The sequence below is a fragment of the Nannospalax galili genome, unplaced genomic scaffold, assembly GCF_000622305.1.
Source record: "Nannospalax galili isolate Female #2095 unplaced genomic scaffold, S.galili_v1.0 scaffold336, whole genome shotgun sequence".
Taxonomy (NCBI): Eukaryota; Metazoa; Chordata; class Mammalia; order Rodentia; family Spalacidae; genus Nannospalax; species Nannospalax galili.
In genome coordinates this window covers 8,876,304-8,901,472 of record NW_008343385.1, presented here as the reverse complement: position 1 = coordinate 8,901,472, position 25,169 = coordinate 8,876,304, and the positions used below count along the sequence as shown (strand labels likewise).

Genomic DNA, 25,169 nt, shown 5'->3' with positions numbered 1-25,169 from the left:
TGCCTCTGTCTCTGGAGTGCTGTAATTAAAGGTATGTGCCACCACACCCAGCTTATTTCTAATACTAGGAATAATGAAGAGCTCTCAGTGTAAGAGGAAGAATCTACCTTGGAGCTCTCCAGCTGGAAACAAACACTAGCCAGGCATTCTAGCACAAGATGGAGGCAGTGCTTCCAAAGGTGAGTTAATGCCATGAAAACACCACCGGTAAGAAGCACAAAGAGAGACAACAGTAAATAAAAGGTTTGCTTTTATTTAAAATAAAATGCATTTATATAGTCTTTAAATCATGGATTATTGGACAATACTGGTAGATCCGCCCCTCCCTGGCACCCTTTTGGGCTCATGAGCTAGGAATTTTCTGACTAGCACCAATGCAGATTGTAACAGCGCAGTGGACCGGAATGAGGCCAGTCCAGGCATGAGCGTTAAGGACATCATGGTAAGTCATGACCATCATGAAGACATTCTTAATTTAGCAGATACTGAAAAACTGCATATTATATCCTTTAAAAGCATTTAATTAATGCAAGGATGCTACATTTAAGCCATTTTCTAGTTGTGAATAGTTTAAAAAAACTGTACAATTTTATAAAATTTGTGTTTGTACATTAGTTACACAAAATGCATACTTCATAGACCTTTACTTCATACGGTAATGCAAAAGTTGCATATTTTAGGCAGATAGTGAATATGCTGGTGAATACTAAGAGTGTAATACAATATGGTGTAAAAATAGAAACACAAGACAATATACAACATGCTTATTCAAGGACAAAAATAGACCAAGCATAACAGACTAACAGCATTTTCCTTCAAGGTCATTGACATCATTAAATATCAGGTATCTATTGCAAACCTGATTTTGAATTGGGGGAAGGATGAATTGGCTACCAGAAGTAGGATATTTTAAAACAGGACATCAAATTAAACACACATTAAACACATGCATTAAACATGATAAATAGACTTCATATAGATTAAGCTCAGGTAACTTTGGAGTAGATGGCTTGTTTCTTGGTTTGGCTAGTGTCAATCAGCAATGGCCAGCTCCTGATTTACCCGCTGTATCAGCTTTAAATTCATGGCCCTAAGGAATGTGCCATATGCAACAGTCCACATATTGCATCATGATAGATTAATAGTCGTGCTTGTTAGTGCACATATTAACCGGTCTGGTAAGGCAAAAATTTTTCATGATAAAATGATAAATTTCAAGCTCACTTTATTAAGCAGCATATAAACAAACAATAGCTTTAAAGTTAAATATGGTTATGGCTGTGGAGTTTCATTGCATAGTATTTCTATTTACACCCAACCACTGGTGAGTTTGTAGAACATCTCCTCATCTAAACTCTCATTTTGGTCTTTCGCACGGGTTGAGAGAAATATGTAGCCACCGATGAACTCATGGACCACTTTGCAGTCGACTTCGGTACAGATGAACGACAACCGGACTTCATCTGCAAATTCTACAGTGACCTGGAACAAGGCAAAGAGCTGTAAGCGCCCTACAGAGCTACCACGGTAAGGTCTGCCTACAAAGCATAGGCCAGCCCTTCAATAATTACTCCAGGAAAAGTAACAATGTCTTTATTTTTGGTCTTTTTGAGACAGGGTCTCCCTGTAGCCTAGCTGGCCTCGAACTCTGCCTCCCGAGTGCTGGGATTAAAGGCGTGCACCACCACGCCCGGCATGTAACAATGTCTTTAAGTCTAAAAAAATAAAAGTGTGTCATCCCTTCCCCCATTCCTTTAGTTTTCAAGTTCTGAGGAGAAAACCAAATGTAAGGATTTTAGGTCATTACATTCCCAAATGATCTCTGATGATTCACTTAATGGAATGTTTCTCTTCAAGTCCTGGGAGAAAACTGACTTCCTGTGTTTTATTTAATATCTGCTTCAGTATTTAACCTTTAAGCTTCATGTTTGAATATTTCAGAAAGATGAATTTTACTGATAGGAACTGATACAACATATCCAACAGGCTCTGAACCAAATGATTTACTAGTAAAAAGATTGTGTAACATGACTGTGACATATCAAGGTGAGGTGCTTCATGAGACACAGCAGTACAGGCACCAGGTTTTAGAGCCCCCAAACAACCGCTTGGATTCGGAGTCTGTTCTTAAGTGTTGTGACATGGCTGGTGAATGGACTATAGGCTTCTAAACTTGGTTCCTCTCACTGTGTGTGCTGCTTCCCAAGAGACACCCTAGAAGGATGAGGGGGAAAGAGACACCAGAACCAGCCAGCCAGGTTAGCTGAGTCAACCCTGGCCATCTAAGGGGTATCAAATACCATAGCCAGATTGCCTCACATCCAATCTTCAGGATTTTTAAGGCCCTTCCATTATTTTTCTTGCAGTGCTGGGGACCAAACCCAGGGAAGTGCACATGTTAGGCAGGCGCTCTATCACTGAGCTACATCCTCAGCCCACAGGTTTTCATCTTGAGCTTCCCGATTTTTACTGAAACCAACACCTCAGGATAACACTGTTCCCAGCTTACCATTTTGATCTCCCAGTTTACATTCCACTGCTTCATGTTGCTGAATCGCCATGTTTTAATGGCATCCCCCGTGTTGGCATCCATCCTAATCAACCTGTTGTATGCAATTCCAATAAGTTCTTCTTTTTTGCCTCCTTGAAACCTGTGACATTGGGAGGGAAAAAAACCCTCAAAATGGAGTAGGGGGTACTGTTTTTAAAATTAAAATAAGTGCTCTCTAACCCTTAAAGTAGTATTCTGAGTAAAAATAGAAATGCAATCATTCTGAGTTCTTAAAATATTTTTATTTTTTGTGTATGAGTGTTTTGCCTGCATATAAAGTACACCCATACAATGTCAGAAAAGGGTATTGAATGCCCTGAAACTAGAGTTAAGTATATCTGTTAGCGACATTGGATGCTGGGAACCAAACTCAGCCAAACCAAACCAAACCGGCTGTGAGAACAGCCAGTGCTCTTAACTGCTGAGCCATCTCTCCAGCCCCATTATAAGTTTCTGATGGGAAAATTATGAGCCTAGAAAACACATTAACCTTCTTTACATTTTAGTGTAGAATAGGGTCAGTGTGTCTACGTAGCTCTACCTTCAATGTTTAATTTCTAGTCATACATAGCAGATGCAGTGAACATGCAGATCCTGGCTGGCACGAAGGTCACTGACCTGGCGATGAAGTGTGTGATGCCGAATTCAGGTAGCGACTGCCAAGCTTGAATGAATCTCATCTTGGCTTCAATTAGACTCATTTGAGCTACATTCTGATGGGCTTCCAAGATTCTCGCTGTTATCTAAACATGATCAAATATCTTTAAAATTAGACATTCTTCTGTGGTGGAATCAAGACAAAAAAATTTTTAAATGATTGACGTGCCCCTTGACTATTAAAATAGCTTATTTGGAGCTAGAGTTAGAAAACATCTGAGGCTTCATTTGGGAATTTCAGCAAAGTAATAAAGTATTTTGCTTTATTTTCAATTAAAATAATTTTAGTTTTCACATATTAAATAAGAAGCACCATTAGGGTTTCATGACTGCCACAGTTGAGAAATGTTCCAAATGTACACACATTGGTGAGCTATTATAATATTCTGATTGACACAGAGCTGCTCAGCTTAAATGTGACAAGATATGTTTAGAATGAGTTACCTGAAATACAAGTTCCTGGAATTATTTATTGGTAGCTTTAAAGCATAAATCATAATTTTGAGCAAAATTTTTATTAAAAATGTACATATAAGTGGCACACGCCTTTAATCCCAGCACTTGGGAGGCAGAGGCGGGCGGATCTCTGTGAGTTCAAGGCCAGCCTGGTCTACATAGTGAGTTCCAGGACAGCTGGGGCTACAGGGAGATCCTGTCTCAAAAAGACCAAAAAAAAAAAAAAAAACCACCATATATATTTATTTTCCTTATGATTCTAGGATCCAGTTTAGAAACCTGCTTGCTTAGGAAAAGGACTATACCCCTGAGCCCCACCCTTAGCCCCATTTCAAATGCTTCTTAGGTAGGTTAAATGGTTTAACTATATTCACTTTAGGATGAGTACTCCTGTGTGTGTGTTAGGGGGAGCACTGTGACTACGGTATTGCAATGTTTACTTTCTTCTCTTTGTAAACACGGAGAACTTACCAAATCTCTTACATAGCCTGGCTGTAGATGGCAATGCGAGGAAAGAAAGAGGGAGCGGAAAGAAAAAAGAAAAAAAGATCAGGAAAAACGGCAACGAAGCAAAGAAAAAGCTGTGGTAACCCACAAACCAAAGTCCAGCCAAAAACCATGCAAAAATCCCTTCGGGTGGAAACAAGCAAAGTAAATGCGGGAACGAAAATGAGAACGAGGAAGCGGCGATCACCGTCCACACAGGACGCTGGGCAGCACGTCACTCTCGGAGTGTTAAATGTTACTCAAAGGTAGAAGCTTACAGAAGAAAATGAGAAAAGAGCAAACACCTCGTTTTCCCTTCACGTATCACTACTTACTGGTTAGGGTAAAACTATTTTAGTAGCGAGATAGAAGCCTTCAGAGCGCTCTCAGATTTAGTGAAACGATGGGCCACATGCACTGCTCTCCAGAGGGGAGCTGAAGGCTCAAATGAGTGCACTGCCCACACTCCTGTGTTTTCACAAAAACACAGCCCCTCAATTACCATCTGTTTTTTGCATCCTTTTTCCTGGAAGGGAAAATAAAAGGTTGCCATACAGTGACCTAGGAACTGTGGCTACACACTAAGTCCTTTTCAGTTTGGGTTAACAGAGACAAACTCACAGAACAACTATTTTCTTTAAAAAAGTTCAGTTACAAGTCATAATTACTTAGAATAGTTCTGCAAAGTTTAGCTAATGTATGCAATTTGAAGAACAGAAGTAGATTGAGTATAAGAAGCTATGAGGACGGACCCTCGGTACCAAAAGGAAAGCATCTATTTGTCCCCTGGCAAGGATCAGACCCTGCAGTCTGCCTGCACAGGGAACACAGCATCTGACACACTGTAGCAACGAATCTTGTGCCTATAACTATTTACAGGGTGGTAACACCAGTTCCAACCTTCTAGGGAACCCGGGTCTACCTAGAGAAAGGGCTAAAGTGAGTGTGCATTTATCTGATAAGATGCCAATGTAAGAAGTTCAAGAAAGATTGGTAACCTCACACTGCATACTGCCCTCCTGTCACTGAAGTTGGAACACTGTCTTAGTCCTTGAGAATTTTTAGGTCATAATCTTGCTTACAACTCAGGGGTAGATAACTTATTTCCTGATACTGACGTGATAAAATTGCTTAAGATTTTCAATCATTTGAAGGTAAATTAGTTCATTTATAGAAACTAGTTTCTAAAAAATAGTTCTTCAATGAAATAACTAAGACTAAATCCTTTACTTTCCCTTTTTAACTTGATCTGCATTCCACAGAGCTCCCAGGGCAGCACTTCCTCACCCCGTACCCACAGTCTATGGCTGAGATAAACAATGTCCGTATAGCAGGCACGGCCCCTGGAACTTAAAGACGTGTAGTTTATGACTCAAGCTTCTGAACATTTCTGTAGGAAGCGAAATCATTTCGGACTCTGTTCATAAAGTCGTAATTAAAGTTAAGGAGTTAAAAAATAAAGTTAAGGAGTTAAATGGCTTTAGTTCATATTTAATTTGGACTTTAATGTTTTAAAATCATCCCTTTAAGATTTTAAAAACTCAATAAAAGTGAAATATTTATTGTAAAGGTCTTTTCTGCTCCCCCACCCATCTAAAGCCTTTCCTTTTATGGCATGCTGTTTAGCGAAGAGAATCCTGGGGGCTCCCCAATGAAATTCCCCGGTGAAGGACTTTGCGTGATGTACTGAACAGCCATTCTCCTAAACAGCAAACCTTTTATGGCATTAATTTCCAGGAAAGGAATTCTAAGGAGAATAGACAGGAGCAGTGAATTTAAATGGAAATTTATCCTAACTGTGCAAGATTTTGGCTAAGTTCTGACTGTTAAGTGTCAAGACAGTGAAGGAGTAGAGACTATTTCTACCATTAAAACAGTTTATTTCTAAATACTGAAAAACCCACTTCAGCAAAAATAAGTTTTAAAGATTCTTTCAGGGAATGCTGAATGAGCTTTATGTCATACTTAAGATCATCTTCAAGTCTCTCAAGCATTTGAACAACATCCTTTTAAGAGTGATTTCCCTGGGTTGTTTAAGATTTTTTTTAATGACCATTTTAAATTGACCCAGGCCTCCCTATTTCCTGTTTTACATTCTAACAGGAGAAACAAAATTTAAGTATGTGCACAAAAGTATAAAACTGGCAGAAATCGGATTAAGTAAAATGAAATACCTGTTTGTTCTTGTACTTTTTCAGGTAGCGAGGGGACACCAAACATTCAGGATTGATGTCAGTTGTGATTTGCTCTGGTATTAACTGAGGATCTGGGTTCAGATGCTGCATCTTTAGGAAGGAAAGAATATTCTGCACTTCTAAATTGTAAGAACTGTCCGCCATGGTCTTGCCTTTGGAAGCTAACCTGCAGGCTGCCATCCAGTGTGCATACTGTTTTTCCTGTTGAAAAGAAACACTGAGGTATGAAACTGCTGCTAGGGCCTGAGTATAAAATATAATGAAGCTGGCTAACTCACACTGGAATTATAGAAAAATGAGGTTTCCTTTTAATAGGAACACTTACATTATCACAACGAAGCCAGATTTCATTCATGCCCTCTGCAACCGGAATTAGGAGTTTTATGTTAAATTTTTGGCCTGAAATGTTTACATCTGGGGTAACTTCACATCCTGTAATAATAAATTTAATTATAAAAGTGCATAAAGAAATCACGAGCCAATACAATAGCCTCATTTTGTGGGGTCTTAGTATGTGGAATTCTACCATGATGTTCTAGGAACAACTCTATTCTATACAATGGAAGTTGACATGAAAACAATTGGTATTCAAATGAGAGTTTATAGGCAAGGACTTGGAAATACATACTTTTATGAGTTATCAGAATCCAAATAGTAGTCATCTTCTGCCTCCACATAAGCATTTAGATTATTAAAGAAAAGAGCACTTTAAAGAGGAGGCTCTTTTTGTTTTGTCCAGAAGCAACTCTTAGCATGAATGTGCTAGATTTTTCTCCTCTTAAAAATATTTACTACTAAGCCGGGTGTGGTGGCATAAGCCTTTAATCCCAGCACTTGGGAGGCAGAGGCAAGCGGATCTCTGTGAGTTCAAGGCCAGCCTGGTCTACATAGTTCCTGGACAGCTGGGGCTACACAGGTAGACCCTATCTCAAAAAAAAATTTTTTTTACTAGTTATAAACAGCCTCCTTTTAAGTCCTTTTGCAGAAGCTTTAGAAACAGAACCGTGTGGCAATTTGTTTAACCAGCAAACTTAAAGATATGTGAAGATGCTCAAATCTTTTACATAAACAAAACTAATCACTCAAGGTGACAGAGTCCACAATCCAGAAATAATTAGCCCTTAAAAATATCAAGAACTCCCAGGTGTGGCAGTGCACATCTGTAAACCCAGCCCCGCGGAGGAAGACATCTGTCAGTTCCAGGGCTATACAATTTCAACAAACAACAAAAACCCAACAGGGAGACAGTGAGTGGCAACTCAGATTTTCATGCAGGCTCAGAGCCCTTCCAGGGCTCTACCTCAGCCAGCTTGTGTCACATGTCACCTTGGCTGCGTACTGCCACACAACATGCCAGACTGGTCACTGCCTGATGACTGTACCTACCCTCTGAAAGGTCAATTTTAAACAGCCCATTGTGACCACAACCTCCAATCCTACTTTCCAAATTCTTTCAGACTCTATTGTCGTACTCCTAATTTCTACCTACCAGCAACCATGTTTTCATGTCTCCCGCATCGCCAGGCCAAACTGGACTCTATTCATCAGATATTTCATACTCAACTCCCTAGAACGCTGTCTTTGTATTACGTCCACTAAGCAAAACCTTAACCCTATTCAGTCCAACCCATGTCTTACTGGCCTCTACTTGGGCAATGGGAAAGACAGAGATGAGAAACAGAGCTTCACTAACTTTCTTGGATTCCCAAGCTCAGCGTGGCCCTTCATAACACAGTATGTTGATGCATGCCAGCACTTGGAAGGTAGGGGCAGGAGCAACAGGAGTTCAAAGTCAGCCATGTAAAGAGTTGGGGACAGTGTGATGGCTCATGGGATAAAGGGACTTGCTGCCATGCCTATAGACATGAGTGCAATCTCCTTCCACATGGTCAAAGGGAAGAGAACCGACTCCCACAAGTTATCCTTTAACTTCTACATGTGCATGCACACACATTAAAAAAGTATCTATTTCAACTATTCTCAGACATGCTAGGTGCCTCTCATTGAGGGAACAAGTGCACCTCATATGAATCTGAGGAGGAAGAACCACCAACAGTGCCATCCCTCAGCTTCTTGCCAACATACAAGGTAAACTGTCCTTAGATCACACAGTGCAAGAGAAATCTCTGCTTCCAACCTTTCCTATAGAGTGGGCTGAGTTTACTCACCACCGCGGGAACCCTCCATCACAGAGAAGCCCGTTTCTCCTGGACTGAGATTTCCTTTTCTAGTGTGCCACTTGTCTATCAGCATTTAATTTCAAATCTCAACCTTTTTTTAAAGATTTATTTCTAATTATTTGTATTTGTGTGTGTGGGTATGTGCACAGGACTACAAATGTTCATGGAGGTCAGAAGAACTGGAGTTCTAGGCAGCTATGAGCAACCTGACGGGGTTGCTGGAAAACAAACTTGGGTTCTCTGTAAGAGCAGTACATGATTTTAACCACTGAGCCAACTTTCTAGTCCCAAATCTTGTCAGTTTTATACCAATGAATACCATTCTTTACGACTGCAAACCTCTCTCCTATTGCTTGACTTCTCTCCCCCTTCCTGGTCACACATAAAATCTGGTTCATTAAGATGTTTGTTTTAAAAAAAAATTATTTGGCCAGGCATGGTGGTACACACCTTTAATCCCAGCAATCAGGAGGCAGAAGCAGGCAGATTTCTGTGAGATAGAGACCAACGTGGTCTACATAGAGTTCTAGACCAGCTGGGGCTACAGGGAGACCCTGTATCAATTAAAAAAAAAAGAAATTTGTGTGTTTATGTATGTGCCTGTGTGTGGAGGTCAGGGGGCAACTTTGTGGAATCGGTGCTCTTAACCGGTCTCCTTCCTTTACATGGGTTCCAGAGACCTACTACATCACCAGCTTGTATGCTAAGTGCCTTTACTTCACTGGCCCTTTATTTTTCAAGGAGTGTGCTTTGGCCCCTATGTGAAAAGCCACTGAAATCTACCTAATTAAAGTTGATAACCACCTTCGGGTGGCTAAATATCATGGAGGCTCAACTGTCTTACCTTTCAGCTACGTTTGACACTATTGACTATTCTGCCCTTTGCACAACGACTTATTTATTTATTTTTGACAGAGCTTTATAATTCAGGCTGTCCTTGGGCTTACTATGTGGTCCAGCCTGGCCTCAAACTCACAGCCTCCTGTTTTACCCTCCTAAGTCCTGGATTACAGGGCCAACATAATCAGTTCTGAGACAGCCTAGCTTCCATTGTACCTCATTTCTATGTTCTCCCTATGCACTTGTGTGTATGTGTTATCAACGGCTCCTCTTCCTCTGACCGCCCTTGTCCCTTAGGGCTGCTAGGTAAGACTTTGCTTTTAGTCTTATATTAGAGATAATCCCACAACAGCTGCATTTACCACTAATGCTAACTGTTACATCAGTATCTGCTACATGGATCTCCCCTGACCCAGTCTCTAAGTAGATGCCCCAAAGGCACCTCAAATTTAAACTGTTCTCTCCCCAAACCTATTCTTTTACATTCCAATCTCAGTATCAGTCTTTCTACCCGGTTGCAGTTTCACAAGTTTGTCTGCACAGAAGGCCTTTGTCTCTTGTCTGCCTTCTACACCTCTTCAGATTCATTTTACTTCTGTGTATTTTTGGTGGTGACACTAGGGATGGAAATGGAACCAGGGCCTTGCACATTCTAGGCAAGCACTGTACAAGTGAACTCCACTTGGTTCTTCTTTTTGGATCTTGAGTCAGAACTCATTTCCACCACGAACTCTATAATCTCACTGCAGATCAGTACAGCACTCTGACCATCCTGTTCCTTTGACTCTTTATACTTTTAAAAGTATTTACTATCCAAATTGTCATTTATTTTCAGATGATACTGGGAATTGAACCTAGGGTCTCACACACACTAGGCAAACGTCTACTACTGAGCTCCATCCGCAGTCCCCATTTTTAACAGCTGGGACTGTAATCTGTTCTTCCTCCTATCTCCAGAACCTACACAGCTACAGAGTATGAGTTCACTCACTCTTATATAAACTGAGTTTTCCAAACTTTGAATTTTAGATCTCTAACGAACTGTAACAACATACGACACTCTAGTTTTTCAGAATCGGATATTGAACCCATCTAGGCTCTCCCTCCAAAACTCTAGGGCTTATTTGGTACAGAGCAGAGCACCAGCCATTTTATTCCTAGATTAGTGTCACCATGTGATGAGCAGGAAAAGTGCTCCTTTGAGAGAATGTGCAAGAGGTAGCCTGAGAACTGACTACAGCTGGCAAGTCAATTACTTCCCACACTTGGCTTTTCAGTCTCGTGGGGAAGAGGGTTAATCATGTCACAGGGAAAGTGAGGATGGGGCCAGAACACATATCCAGTCTTGAAGTCAGAATGGACACTGAGCTGGTCCTAACAGCTGAACGATGCAAGAAGGAAGCCCCAGTGGACCCTGGGAGTAACAAATGAAGATGGAGCCCTAAGCACAAAGCTCAAGTGATTGACAGGCTTAAAAAAAAAAAAAAAAAAAAGACAGGCGGTGACGCACCTTTGATCCCAGCAGCCTGGAGGAAAAGGCAGGCGGATATTTGTGAGTTCAGGGCCAGCCTGGTCTACATAGTGAGTTCCAGGTCAGCTGGGGCTACAGAGAGACCCTGTCTCAAAAAGACAAAAACAAACAAAAAGCCCCTAAGTTACAGAATTCTAATTCAGAGGAACAGCCATCCTCTACCCAGGCCTGAGGTTTTCTAGTCCTTAAAAATGTGTCTAAGGGGGCTGGAGAGATGGCTCAGCGGTTAAGAACACTGGTTGTTCTTGCAGAAGACCTGGGTTTGAATCCTAGCACCCACATGGCAGCTAACAACTGTCTGTAACTCCAGTCCCAGGGGATCTGACAGCCTCTTCTGTCCTCCTCGGGCATTACATGACATGGGTGCACTTACCTACATGCAGGCAATACAAGCGTACACATAAAAAAAGTTTTAAAAAATGTGTCTAAATGTGAAGCAACAAGTTAGATCACTCCTAGGCAGAGTTCACACATCCCAGGTATAGATTTGGACATTTTGTTAAAATATACTAAAAACATACAGTGTATAATGCACTAAGAAAAATTAAAAGTATTGACCAGAGTCAGGAATGATGGTACCTGCATATAATCCTAGCATCTGGAAGATAAAGGTGGGAGGAGCAGGAGTTCAAGTCCAGCCTTGGCTACAGAAAACCCTGCCTCAAAAACAAAACAACCTCCCCCCCAACTTCTAAGTGATAAAAGAAGTGGATCAAATCTGGGTATGGTTGTACTTGCCTTTAACTGCAGCACTCAGAAGGCATAGATAGGGCCATCTCTGAATTTGAGGCCAGCCTGGGCTACATAGTGAGACCCTGTTTATATATATAGCTCAGCAGTCCAGGCTCTGGTTAATGGTAGTGCTAATAGCTAACAGCTGAGCCCTCATGTAGGCTTGGCCCAGGCTTCAGGGGAACATACCTTCAAAGTGCTACGGTAAGGAAGCAGATGCCCAAAGTACAAGCCCCTACTTCTCTGACAGCTTTGGATTTGACAATACAAAAGGAAACTCACGTTGGCAGCTAGAAGTCTAAGAGGAACATCTAGGCTTGCCTAAAGAGCTAGGGGAGGGCAAAGGAGGAGAAAACTGGGTGGAGAAGACAGAGAATGTGACCACACCCCTAAAGGTGCAGAGGTGTGCCAGGGAAACCAAGAGGCTAAGACTAAGACCCTGCGAAGTTATCAGTGAGGTGAAGAGGAGCAGGGTACCATTGATGAAGGGAGATGACTGTAACAAGGCTGAAGCTGTGGGGAGGCAGGAGGCAGATCCTGCAGATGAGGAATCCCTAAATGGACTTAATAGTGAAGATCAGAAAAGACAAATTCACTTGACTAGTACTTCAGCTAGGGTCTCCCTGGCGATCACAACAAAATATCCACATGGAAGTGCACACACATACACACTGGAAAAGAACTAAAACATTAAAGTACCAAAAGAGGACTAAAGAAAGTACCACGCCCCTTTTTCACTTCTGGGCCTGCCCCAAGTGAAGTTTACTGAGTACTGGACTAATTCTGAAGGTCACCAAGGCTTTCCTTACCTCGTAGGTTCATCTGATGAGCAGGAGTGCCACTTGATTCTTCTCTGCTCTTATAGCAAGAAATAGATGTATCTTTGAAAGTGCACCAATATTGCTTGTAGCCTTTTAAAGTCAGCTTTTTGGGCCTATGAATCAAATAGCATTGAAACAAAAACCACTCTGAAGTAACTTTGTTAATGTTTTAGTAGTTTAGATTCTGTATTTAAAAACATGAAGTTGGCCGGGTGTGGTGGCACACACCTTTAATCCCAGCACTCAGGAGGCAGAGGCAGGCGGATCTCTATGAGTTCAAGGCGAACCTGGTCTACATAGTTCAAGGACAGCTGGGGCTACAGAGAGACTCTGTCAAAAAAAAAAAAAAACAAAAAAACCCATGAAGTCAATTTTACACAGCTGAAATCAGTTCTCTTTAGCCAGTATCTTCTGGTTCAGTTGCTGGTATGGATGTGCCCTCCTATCTTAATTCAGTAAGATTCCCACAAACTGTGTGTGTGTGGGGGGGGGTAGTGGTTCAGAACTTCTCACTTAAGCCACCCATACAAAAAGGCTGGGAAAAGGTACACGCCCATATTTGGAAGATTTCTGGGCTACCAATGGCCTGCAAGTGCAGGGGTGTCTGAGCATTACTGCTCCTGGAACCTCTGTAATATGTTAACTCAGCATGACTGCAAGCAAAAGAAGACCTAATTCCAATGGGAAGACACTGTAGGTGCAAAGTGTGGAAAGGGAGGAGGAAGAGAGGGTAGAGATCATGGCAGTGTTACATGCTGTGAGCCTCTGCCTCTTCAGATCCAGTAAATGGTTTCTTCTAGAATATTTTTTATATTGTACACAGTAGGAAATTGTCCATGAGCAAATGAGCATAATTCAATGAAATCTGGGGCAAGGACATAACTGCCAGCCCTCGCAGTGTGCCATGTACTGCTTTCAATTGAGTCCGGTAGTGCTAGGCCACTGTTACTAAGTTTCGGCACCAACACACAATCAGCCTTCACAAATTTAGAAAAATTGTTTATGGGGGCTGGAGAGATGGTTTAGTGGTCAAGAGCACTGGTTGCTCTTGCAGAGGACCTGGGTTCAGTTCCCAGCACTCACATGCTGGCTAGCAACTGCCTGTAACTCCAGTTCTAGGGATCCAATACCCTCTTCTGGCCTCATGCACATATGCATGCGCTAACGTACATACTGGTAGGCAAAACACTCATACACATAAAAAGGCTTATCAAATACAACAATGATTACTGTGGTCTTAAAGATAAATATGATGATCAAATTTACTATAAATTTAAATAACATTAACATGATTATAAAACTAACAGTTTTATTCACTGATATTTGGACCCCCTCCCCCCCAACACACACTCTGTACTTACTTGAAAACTTTAATATAGTCGGCAAGTTCCGGAATGGAGGTAATGTCACCCTAGGGAAAATTTTAAAATAATATTTTTCTCATTTATTTTTACATTTGAGATTCTAGTTTGGTGCCTGATGCTAAAAACTGCTTGCTTAATGCTCAAATACAGATCCTAAAGATTTATTTATTTTTATTTTTGGCTTTTTGCATGAGACAGGGTCTCTCTGTAGTGCCAGTTGGTCTGGAACTTGCTATGTGGAGATGGGCCTGCCTCTGCCTCCATGGTGCTATAATTAAAGGCTGCGCCACCATGCCCAAGGCCCAGCTTGATTCTAAAGACTTAAAAGGCACAATCATATGTGGTCATGTTATAAAGGCATTTGCAAATATCATAGAAAGTTAATAAAAATTTGAACAAAATGACAATTTGTATAATCTTTAAGAATAGTTACTTCCAAATATAACTACAACTGTAGTACAATATGGAAATATTGTTAAACAACATGGCCCTGAGAAAAATGTTTCCTCCACAGTAACTAATTCCTTAGTTTTAAAAATAAACAGTATTGGACTGGAGAGATGCACAGCAGTTAAGAGCACTGGCTCTTAACCCAACGGCTCTTAACTGAATAGATTTGGTTCCTGGCACCTACACAGTAGCTAATAACTGTCCATAACTCCAGTTTCAGGGAGATCAACACCCTCTTCTGACCTTTGCGGGCATTGCACAACACGGGTGCATTTTACACACATGCAGGCAATACACTCATACAAATAAGATAAAAATAAAGCATTAAAAAAACATAAACAGTATTGCTGGGTATGGTGGCATAGGCCTTTAATCCCAGCACTAGGGAAGTAGAGGCTGGTGGACCTCTGTGAGTTTGGTCTATATAGTTCAAGGCCAGCTAGGGCTACATAGTGAGACCCTGTCTCAAAAAACCAAACCAAACAAAATAACAAACAGCATTTAGATTAGGCTAGAAAGATGGATCAGCAGTTAAGAACACTTGCTGCTCTTCCAGAGGACCTAAGTCTGATTCCCAGCACCCATGTATATGGCTCACAACCACCTGTAACTTTAGTTTCAGGAGATCTGACACCTTCTGGCTTCCATACACACAACAAACAATTCCCAGTATTTTAAAGTTATAGTGTGCCCTATTTCCACTTCCATTTAGGCTACTAAATGGATTCATCATGACTTGAGATTAAGTTTCCCTCTGCAGAAAAGTTTTCCTACCACTTGTAAAAGAATGTGTAGAGTATTGCAGAGAGACTTTCAGTGTGTTGGAAGCCCTGAAGATCATATAACATTATTACTTCAGAGAAAGTTCATTGGGCTGGGGATGTAGCTCAGTGGTAGAGCTACATGCTAGTGAGACCCTGGGTTTGATCCCTCACCACAAAAAAACTTCCCTGGAGTTTCCTGAAAAAAAAAAAAAAATCTGCCTGATTTCTATAAAAAATGAAGTATTTTCTCTACTTTCCAAATACTTTTTCTGCGAACGGAAATCCACAAAAGGAAGGCATCAAATACAACTCAATTCTTAGGTAAAGATTCCCCCTACCAGAATTGTTGAAGTTTTCCCGCCTTCCAAAGTAATCTCCAGGTCAGAAAGGGCAGCATCAACCTCATCCACTTCTTTGTCACTGTTGTTCAAATGGTTTTCTGATGTCATGATTGACAGCTTGTTGATGTGATACTGAAACCAGAAACAGCATTTTACTGAAATGATTGCTATAACTGTAGAACTTCAAAATGAAATTACGATCTGACTCTATACTGGATGATCTTTACCATCCGATTTGAAAAGATGAAAGTGTCTTGGAACTGGACCTGTAGCAAAGCAAAAGTTGTGGTACCCTGGCTCCTATAAGCCTGTTGACTAAGATCTATCCAAAGTAAGTGCAGTCTTTCCATAAATACAAATGAATTAATAGTTTCTGGGACACTAAGACTGAAGAGAATTAAGAAGTCCTCCAATGAATTTGTGTGAGCAGGGATTTTTGATTGTTTTTGTTGCTGTTTGTTGATTTTCAGTGCATTATTCCCTATGCCTAGAACAGGGCCTCGCAAAGATGAATACTCAATAATGTGCAGAATATGCAGGAAGTCTTCTGTAGAGATGAAGCAACACGGACTGGCTCACATTGCTAGAGGTAATTAACACTCATAGTCCCATTACTCAGGAGAAAGGTATCACCACTAGAGCCTTAGGGGAACGTGGACTTGAGCTCCACTCCCATTCTGAATTCCATGCCTTGTAGTCTCAGTTATCTAAGAATGATGGAAAATCATGTTTATACGTATGAACAGACACAAACATCTTCATAAATACGCATGGGATAAATTATCCAGAGAAAGCATATGTGCAAGTAAGTAGTCTTACTGTTCCTATATGTAGACAGAAAATTCTAAAATAATTGACTTTAAATTTATTTAGTGAATTATAATACTAAAAATCTAGTGAGCCTTAGAGATTTTATACAGAGATCAATGAAATCTGGTATAACTACCATTAGCTATTTTTTTTTTTTGGTCTTTTTGAGACAGGGTCTCTCTGTAGCCCCAGTTAACCTGAAACTTGCTATGTAGACTGGGATGGTCTCGAACTCACAGATATCTGTCTGCCTTTGTCTTCCAAGTGCTGGGATTAAAGGTGTGTGCCACCATGCCTGGCTTCATTAGCTACTTTTAAAGCACTGAATAGCACCTTAAATTTCTGACATATTCATTTGCTTAATAAAGTCGTTTTTTTTTTTTTTTTTTTTTTTTTTTTTTTTTTTGTCTTTTTTGAGACAGGGTCTCCCTTTAGCCCCAGCTGTCCTGGAACTCACTATGTAGACCAGCATGGCCTTGAACTCACAGAGATCTGCCTGCCTCTGCCTCTCGAGTGCTGGGATTAAAGGTGTTTGCCACCACGCCTGGCGCTTAATAAAGTCTATTTGTGTGAACACTCAGTGAATGAATTAAAGGTCAATTACCCATGTTCCTGTGTTTTAAGATTTAGTAAACAGTTCCTGGTTGAAAATTTAGTTGTGCTGATATGAGATCCCTTACAGTGATAGAAACTTCCATGGTCATAAACAATGAATAACAAGGCAGGTTGAGATCATCAGCCATGGTCTCAAAGTATATTAAAAATCGTGTGGAAAGCTGGCTAAAGAGTCTGATCCCCATTCCTCCACATCACGCAAATTATGATGCAGCAAATTTGTGGTCAGCCTGGAATCTGCATTTTCACTAAGCACCTTGGATGATTCCTATTTAAAAGGTCTTCATAAGTCACACTGGAGGAGCCCTGGCTAATGGGGCTTGTCATAAAATCTAACTTTGCTTTCAAAGGTATATGAGGTATCCATTAAATGATATAACAAAGTATTTTAAAAATAATATTAACTTTACATTTTTTTAAATCCATGGTTTATTTTTGAATAAATTTCTTCTTGCTATAGTAAATTTATTTTACATAAAGATCTGGATGCCCCAAGGAGGCAGAATGACAGAATACTTGAAAGCACAATCAATCCATCTCTGTCTCTGTCTCTCATTGGGAAAAGGGACAAAAAGATCCAGTCACCCCAAACCCATCTTCCTTCTCACCATACTTTCCAAATCTCCTCCTGACAGTAGATGACACCCTACAGTCTGTGTCCGTGTCCGTCTCCAAGAAGACTAATGATGGAGATTTGTACTCCAAAATTCCCTCATTATTTCTAGATTCTAAAATGGTCCAGGAGGGTTATGCTTTAGGCTATTCAATTACCATAAATTAAAATCTACAGTGTTGCTTGGGATATAGCTCAGTGGTAGAGTGCTCGCATAGCATGCACAAGACCCTGGTTTCAATCCCCAGTAAACACAGAAACAAAATGACAAAAGAGCATACGATGAAGTCTATGCTGTTTACTGTGTCTTTTACATGTTTTATTCTGTTATTGGCAAAACTTCTATCAGAAAACTGAGTCTGTACTCAAAGTGAGAAAGATATATTTAACGACCATGATCAAGTGATGGACTCCCAATAAACTTCTCCAAGATTTAATTCAGGAAATTCTTCAGACAGTCTGAATCACCCAGAGACAGTCTAAGATTCTTAACCTGTTGCTTAATTAAGTCTCTAGAAATAACGGATGACTCCATCTGTCAGAATTCCCCTTGTCTCTGCTTCTTTTTGACTCCTGCATTAGGCTTGCAACCCAAGGAGAAACGAGCTGCTCTTGCTTTCAAATGGTAGCTTTGGGTGTTCAACTTCCTGGGTGCATTAGTGTACTTGGAAGGCTGATAGCATTTCTGTGCCCTTTACAGTGCAAGGGCTTCTTCACTGAGTGCCAGCCTTGCTTCTTACAGTTCTATTTAAAGAGCAGCAACTGTGTGGGGACCTTAGGTGAAACTAAAGCTATTTTACTCGAGAATGTATCAGTAATGGAAGTGGATACTTAATTTTTCAGTAGGTACCACTAGAATTCTGAAGCATACGGTATCCAAAACTCACATTTAGAAAAATGTTTGTTTAAGGAAACATTAGCTCTCTACTTTAAAATTTTTTTATTTATTTATCTATCTATTTTTATTTTATGTGTATGAGTGTATGTCTGCATGTATCTTAAGTGCACCTGTGTCATGCAATGCCATGAAGTTACAGACAGTTGTTAGCTGCCATGTGGGTTCTGGGATTTGAACCCAGGTCTTCTGTAAGAACAGCCAATGCTCTTAAACATTTAGCTATCTCTCCAGCCCCAGCTCTCTATTTCTTAATAGTCAATATTTTAGAAACATATTTATGCTTAAGTCTCTTAAAATATTATTACTTAAAAAGGCATTATTTCTGCCACAGCCAACAGTGTACCTTGCAATGTGCCTTATCACAAACTTATAATAGTATGCAGGTAAGGAGCTCACTATGTAGACCAGAGTGGCCTCAAACTCACAGAGTTCTTGCCTCTGCTAGTATTAAAGGTGTGTGCCACCAGGCTACAGAAGACAACTTCTGGGAGTTGGTTCTTTCCTTATACTGCATGGGTCCTGGAAATAACACTCAGATTGTTGCGCTTGGCAGCAAGCATCTTTTAAAAAATCTTTACCATTTTAATTTTATGTGTATGAGTGTATTGCCTGCATGTAGGTAGGTGTACCTGTGTCATGTAGTGCCCACAGAGGTCAGAAGATGGTGTCATATCCCCTGAACTGGAGTTAGGGATGGTTGTTAGCTGCCATGTGAGTACTGGAAATCGAACTCGGGTCCTATACAAGAGCAGTCAGTGCGCTTAACTGCTGAGCTATCTCTCCAGCCCCATGGGCTTGGTATAAGCATCTTTATCTGCTGTGCATCTTGCCAATCCTAAGTGTTCTTTTTCTCCACAGCAAGAAAATAACACTAGCAAACGTCTGGAATACGTTTGATAGCACATGTAATTCCAGCATTTAGGAAGTTGGAATATACAACTTTCCTGCCTTCCTTTCCCCCAGTAAGAGCCATTTAGTGATCGTTCATTACCTGCAAGGCTGCAAACATCATTGTTTCTTCTTCGGTGCATTCGATTTCTTCTAGGAGAACAGCCCATTTGGCCTGCTCGTAAAGCTGATTGATTCTGACTGCATCGTACTGCAAAGAAAAAAGGAATATTTTTCTGTGCTGTATTATTTTTAAAACTAAAAAGTTTTCAACTTTCAACATTCATGTTTGAGGCTGAAGAGATGCCTCAGCAGTTAAGCAGTTATATACTGCTCTTGCAGAGGAACCAAATTTGGTTCCCAGCACCCATGTCAATGACTCACAACTTCCTATAATTCCAGCTCCAAGGAGCTCCCATGCTCCATGGGCACCTCACTTACCAGCCCCCATACATAAATTCTAAAAAATAATAAAAATAAATAATTATTCTTTTGTCTTTTTAAAAAGACAGGGTCTCACTGCATAGCCATGGCTGGCCTGGAATTTACTATTTAGACTAGGTTGGCCTCGAACTCATAGAGATCCACTTGCCTCTACTTCCCAGTGCTGGGATCAAAGGCATGTTCCACCACACCTGGCTAAATATTCATTCTTAAAATGTCATAAGAAAAAGAAAATGTCATTATTTTCCTGGCCTTTTATTCACGATCAAAATCCTCAATCCTAAGAAAGGAAGATATTTATAAGGTTATATATGCCTATACATACATCTAATATTCCATTAAAATGATATCAGAATATGAAAAGACAATTATTCAGGTATTCAAAATAGATTCTGGAGCTATGGATGTAGCTTTGTGGGAGAGTGCTAGCCTAGCATGAGACGGGCTCTGGATTCAATTCCTAGGATGGAAAGGGGTGGGGTGGGGGGAGCTTTATGTTATTTTCCAGGGAAACAACCACTAAATGCTACAGTAAAAAAAAATCTAACTTAAAGCTGGTGTGGTGGTTCATGCCTGTTGTTCCTGGATGGCCGAGGCAGGGGGAATCATTATTTCTAGGCCAGCTTAGGCTACATAGTCAAGACTGTGACTCTAAGAAAAGAGAAAACTGGATATGGTAGCACATGTAATTCCAGCATTTAGGAAGCTGAAAGATTGCAAGTTGAGGCCAGGCTGAGTTACACACAGAGTTGCCTAAGCTGAATGACTGGATTCTATCTCAAGGAGCAAACAAACAAGGTTCAGGAAGGAAGGAAAAAGAGAGGAATCTGGTTTAAAGGAATTAAACTGAAGTAGAAATAGAAACAGCTTTTCAATACTGTTATTCTACCTTGCACAATAAAACACAATTGTGAGCAAAGTAAAGGTTTGGGGAAATATATTGCTCACCATGAAGAAACAGCCAGAAGGGTTCTTGGAAAGAGCAGCTATTTTAGGTGTCCAAAACAGATGGTACATACACACTTTTGGAAAAATATGTTTTACCTATATGTTATTAGACTACCCATTTAATTATATTAGTAAAAAGTAATAGCTATACTTCTAAACAATGTTCTCCTAAAATGTTAACAGAACATTCTTACCCCCAATCTATTCCTAAATAGATTTGCTTTTACTGAAAGTAGATACAGTGTGGCTCAAAACAGATGTAGTACTTCTATTATATATTATATAGTTATATACTGTATGTTATGTGAGGAATTACGTAAGCATGTTATGAACGACACTAGACTGTAAGTAGACAAGAGGGGGACAGGGCAGTCGGGGAGGTTCTTTCCCCGGGTGTTTGAGAAATAAAGAATCCAAACCTTTGTGCAACTGTTCTTGGAGGGGAAAAAAAAAAAGCAGATTTCCAACCTACGAAAATAACTGATGCCTTCAAATTACAAATGCCCTTGCCTAAAAATTTGGGTTTGAGATATTATTCAAGATTTGCTTCAATTTCTTACCCTATCAATTTCCAAACACCAAATACTCAAATGAGAAAAGGAGGAGAGGAGGGGAGGGGAAGGGAGAAGAGGGTCCCTTTAAGCCCTTGGTACCTTTGGATTCAAGTCAAAAAAGCTGTAATACTTGAATCGGAGCAGCAAGGCCTCACTCTCCTTCACGTCTTGCTCCATTAGAGACCTGGAGGAGTCGAGCCACCTGAACAATTGGAAAGAGCGTGGTAACAAAGAGACAGAATTCAACACTCCACCTCTAGCCAGAGAGATTCTTCCCCTCTGCCTGTTTCTTCACTTACCCTTGGTTGGTTTTTGCTTTATCAAGAAGAGCTTGAGGCTTGAACATTTTTGCCAAGATTTCTGGTGATGTTACTGGTTGACTGACAGCAAGTATACCAGGATTGCCTTCTGACAGGGCACTGTCACCAAACCAAGCAGAAGTTGGTGACAAGGGGCTTCCATCATGGGCGTCATAAGTAGGGGTCATTGTTTTACTATAAAGTCCTGGGCTGGAGTATATACTTCCTAATAAGTAACATGAAAAAGAGGCAGTAAGTCTGAGTTCAAAATCTCAGTTCTCAGCAACACCACACACTACCACGGGGCGCACACTGAATCACAAGCTTCAATCTGGAAGGAAAGCTTAGTACATTATTTACCTGCCTCAAAACTTGTGAAAGGAACTGCACGTGTATAGCATTAGAACATATACTGACAAAGCCATAAGAATAAAGTTGGCAGAAAGCCTGAGGAGGTCTGTTTGAGGGAAGTGAAGGAAGGACACAGCTAAAGCAGCAGCAGACAGACCAGCACTGTGACCGAGGCAAGGCTCACCTTTCAGAGGGCCAATGTAAAGAACATCGGTGCCTACAGGGAAGGAAAGAAAGGGATCAGAAGGGAAAGGAAGGGCAACACAGAGGACAAGAGAAGGAAAAGGAAACAGGAAACAGGTCTGTCCTAACTGGATCACAAACAAAGTGCGTATGTCAAAGGGGATAAGCACGAACGTTTTGAAGCTACAATCCAAGTAAAATGAGTATTTTCTGCAATTCCAAACCAAGTTATGTCGTAGTTAAGCATCTAGTCATTCTGTTTGCACACAACTAACACCTGAAGTCAGAGACATCACCTCATGTACCTTTAGTTCCTCAGTGTGATAGGACTAGGCCTATCACAGAGGCTATACAAATAAAACACGCCATCGGACACTGCATGCTCCTTTGCTTAAATTACAAAATTAGGATGGAAGACACCAAGAAAAGCATCTCTCCAAGTCTGACCTCTGTTAAGTTATATTTTATCCTATCTAGTTTGTTAATACAAGGTCTCACACCACAGTCCAGACTGACCTCAGGCTTGTGGCAATCCTCCTGCCTGGACCTCTGGCTGGAGTCTTTTTTTTTTGGGAGACAGATCTTACTATGTAGCCCTGGCTGGCCTGGAGCTTGCTATATAAACTAGGCTGGCTGTGAACTCACAGAGATTGGTCTGCCTCTGCCTCCTGAGTGCTGGGATTAAAGCATGTGCCACCATGCTTGGTACACTCATAAATTTATTATTTTATTTTTATGTGTATGAGTATATCCTGCATCATGCAATGCCCATGGAGGTCAGAAGAAAGCATCCCCTGGAACTGGAGTTAAAGGTGGTTGTTAGCTGTCATGTGGGTGCTGGGAATCGAACCCCAGTCCTCCGCAAGAGCTCTTAACTGTTGAGCCATCTCTCTAGCCCATAGTCATACTTTTTTTTTTAAAAAAAGTGTAATTACTCTAACATTGTTAATGATGGAAAGAAAACAGTGGTCCTCCCCACCCCCAATTTTCTAACTTAAGAATATGCTTAGGAACCCATCCTCCTTTCTAACCACTCCTGTAAGCACAGGAAAAACAACCTGTGAAAAGTGGTGGTAAAGAGGCAAAGTCAAAACAGGGGGATTTTTTTTTTTTTTTTTTTGTCTTTTTGAAGCAGGGTCTCCCTGTAGCCCCAGCTGTCCTGGAACTCACTATGGAGATCAGGCTGGCCTTGAACTCAGAGATCCGCCTGCCTCTGCCTCCCAAGTGCTGGGACTACAGGCGTGCGCCACCACGCCCAGCTAACAGGGATTTTTACTAAAAATAAGGCGCTCTCTGGCTAGCCAGGGATTTCTAACTTGATGTTCCTGTGTGTTCTGTGTCAGCACTAAAACAACCTGTAGGATCTGAAACACAAAGGAATTTGAACTCTCCCTTCCAGAATGGTCCTGGGGCACCACCACTAGAGGAGGAATGCTCAATCTTAAAATTGTGACGCCTCTGTGAAAGGGTATTGGTATGTATTCACTAAAGGCATGAATTACTTCTCCAGCGTGTCTGGGCAGACAGCATTCTGCTACAGGGCAAACATATAACACGGTATGCAAAAGCATGGCCCTTTAGGCAGAAATTTACTCATTTAAAAGATCTGTTAAATAAACCTTTCACTAAGAATGTCAGAATTTTGAAAATTTGTTCCTAGAATGATGAACTATAATTATTCAAACTGAGTCAAGTTAAAACTGACAGTATTTTATTTTAATTTAATTTAATTTTATGTGTATGTGTGTATTGCCTGCATGTAGGTAGTGTACCCATGTTGTGCAATGCCCACGGAGGTCAGAAGAGGCTGCTGGATCCCCTGGGCATTACAGACCCTTGTTAACTGCTATGTGGGTGCTGGGATTTGAACCCGGGTCTTCTGCAAGAACCAGTGTTTTTAACCACTGAGCCCTCTCTCTAGCCCCAAACTGACAGTTCCTTATGAAGTTTCTAATACTGAAAATGTTCCCCTAAATAACACATTTAATAGAACCAGCCACTTAGCCAAGTCTCTCCACTCTCCATTTTCTAGTCTTTGTATTTTATACCTCATGGTTCCTTTCTGGTTTATGGATACTATGTGGCAGTAACTCATTTAGTGTTCCTGACAATTCCATTTCTGTTTTGGAGGACAAAACTGAGGTGTAGAGGTTAGAGAACTTGTTCAAGGTCAGGAGCTGCTAAGTTGCTGATTTCTAAGTTGGCTTTGCTGTTCTTGGCTCCTTGTACACTGCCTTCGGGTACTCTATCGCAGTTAGACCGTTCCCAGCCAGTGTGCATCTAACTGTCTAGCAAAGCTTCAACATTTTGTGCCTATTTCCCAATTCTAGTTGCACTGCTGGTTCAGAGGGTATGCAGATTTTAAATTCCTTTAGGCCCAGTTCAGAGGCAATCCAAACTAACTTGTTTTCCTATTTGTCTGGTTTTAGATCTACTCGAGGTGGAAAACAAATACAAATAAGACGAAGTAGATTTAGTTAGCGACAAAATATGAGTTTGCTGAACAATATGGAAAGATTACTCAACAGAAATGGAGCCAAAAGAAAAAAAGATTCAAGAAGCACTAGTCTGGGGCTACTTTACACTAACTACTATAGATAATAAAAGTCCATGTGCCTCCCGGGAAGACTGCTGTGTCTGAACACAGTAATGACCACAGACAAGATGCTAACATATATTTTGAAACTAATATTGGTATCACTAAAACCAAAGTATGTGAAAATTAATAAAATAAGAATGGCTAATAAATATACGATACATTCTACCACACTAGTGTTTAGTATCTATCAAGGAAGTGAGAAATAGAGTACTTCTGAGATTTGCAACACTCAATACTGGGCAGAATGAACGAAAGGGGCACATGGGAACCAAGGAAACTTCCTGCAGGATATTTGGTAAAATAATGATACATTCTAGGTAGCGACAGATAAAACAAAACAAAAACAGTTTCTGTACATAGAAAAATTTAAAATCATTTAGAAGTACTTGGGAGAACTCTCTGCTGTGATGCAGAAAGATCACAAAAACATTGTGTAATGAAAGAAAAACTGCAAAACAAATATATATGAAAATAAGATATATATGGGTCTTATTTATGTTATTTAAAAAAGCTAGACATCGCCCCTCCCAAGTGGGGCAAATGGATGCACATGAAAACAGAATGAAGAGAGAAGTTCCCAGCACCTGGAATATTCTAAA

At 40.6% G+C, this 25,169-nt stretch overlaps 1 protein-coding gene across 1 annotated transcript in view; it reads right to left on the bottom strand.

Annotated features, from left to right (window-relative positions):
* Window positions 1–232: 232 nt before the first annotated feature.
* Fermt2 (fermitin family member 2) overlaps window positions 233–25,169 on the bottom strand; it is a gene marked incomplete at its 5' end in the record, with an annotated part of 85,992 nt that continues 61,055 nt past the window's right edge. Inside the window, 12 exon segments of the mRNA XM_029566666.1 lie at window positions 233–1,482; window positions 2,510–2,651; window positions 3,170–3,294; window positions 4,136–4,156; window positions 6,325–6,546; window positions 6,671–6,777; window positions 12,438–12,562; window positions 13,811–13,860; window positions 15,366–15,500; window positions 19,296–19,403; window positions 21,238–21,340; window positions 21,438–21,663. Of these exon segments, the coding sequence (XP_029422526.1) occupies window positions 1,309–1,482; window positions 2,510–2,651; window positions 3,170–3,294; window positions 4,136–4,156; window positions 6,325–6,546; window positions 6,671–6,777; window positions 12,438–12,562; window positions 13,811–13,860; window positions 15,366–15,500; window positions 19,296–19,403; window positions 21,238–21,340; window positions 21,438–21,663 (1,538 nt within the window). The 3' untranslated portion in view covers window positions 233–1,308.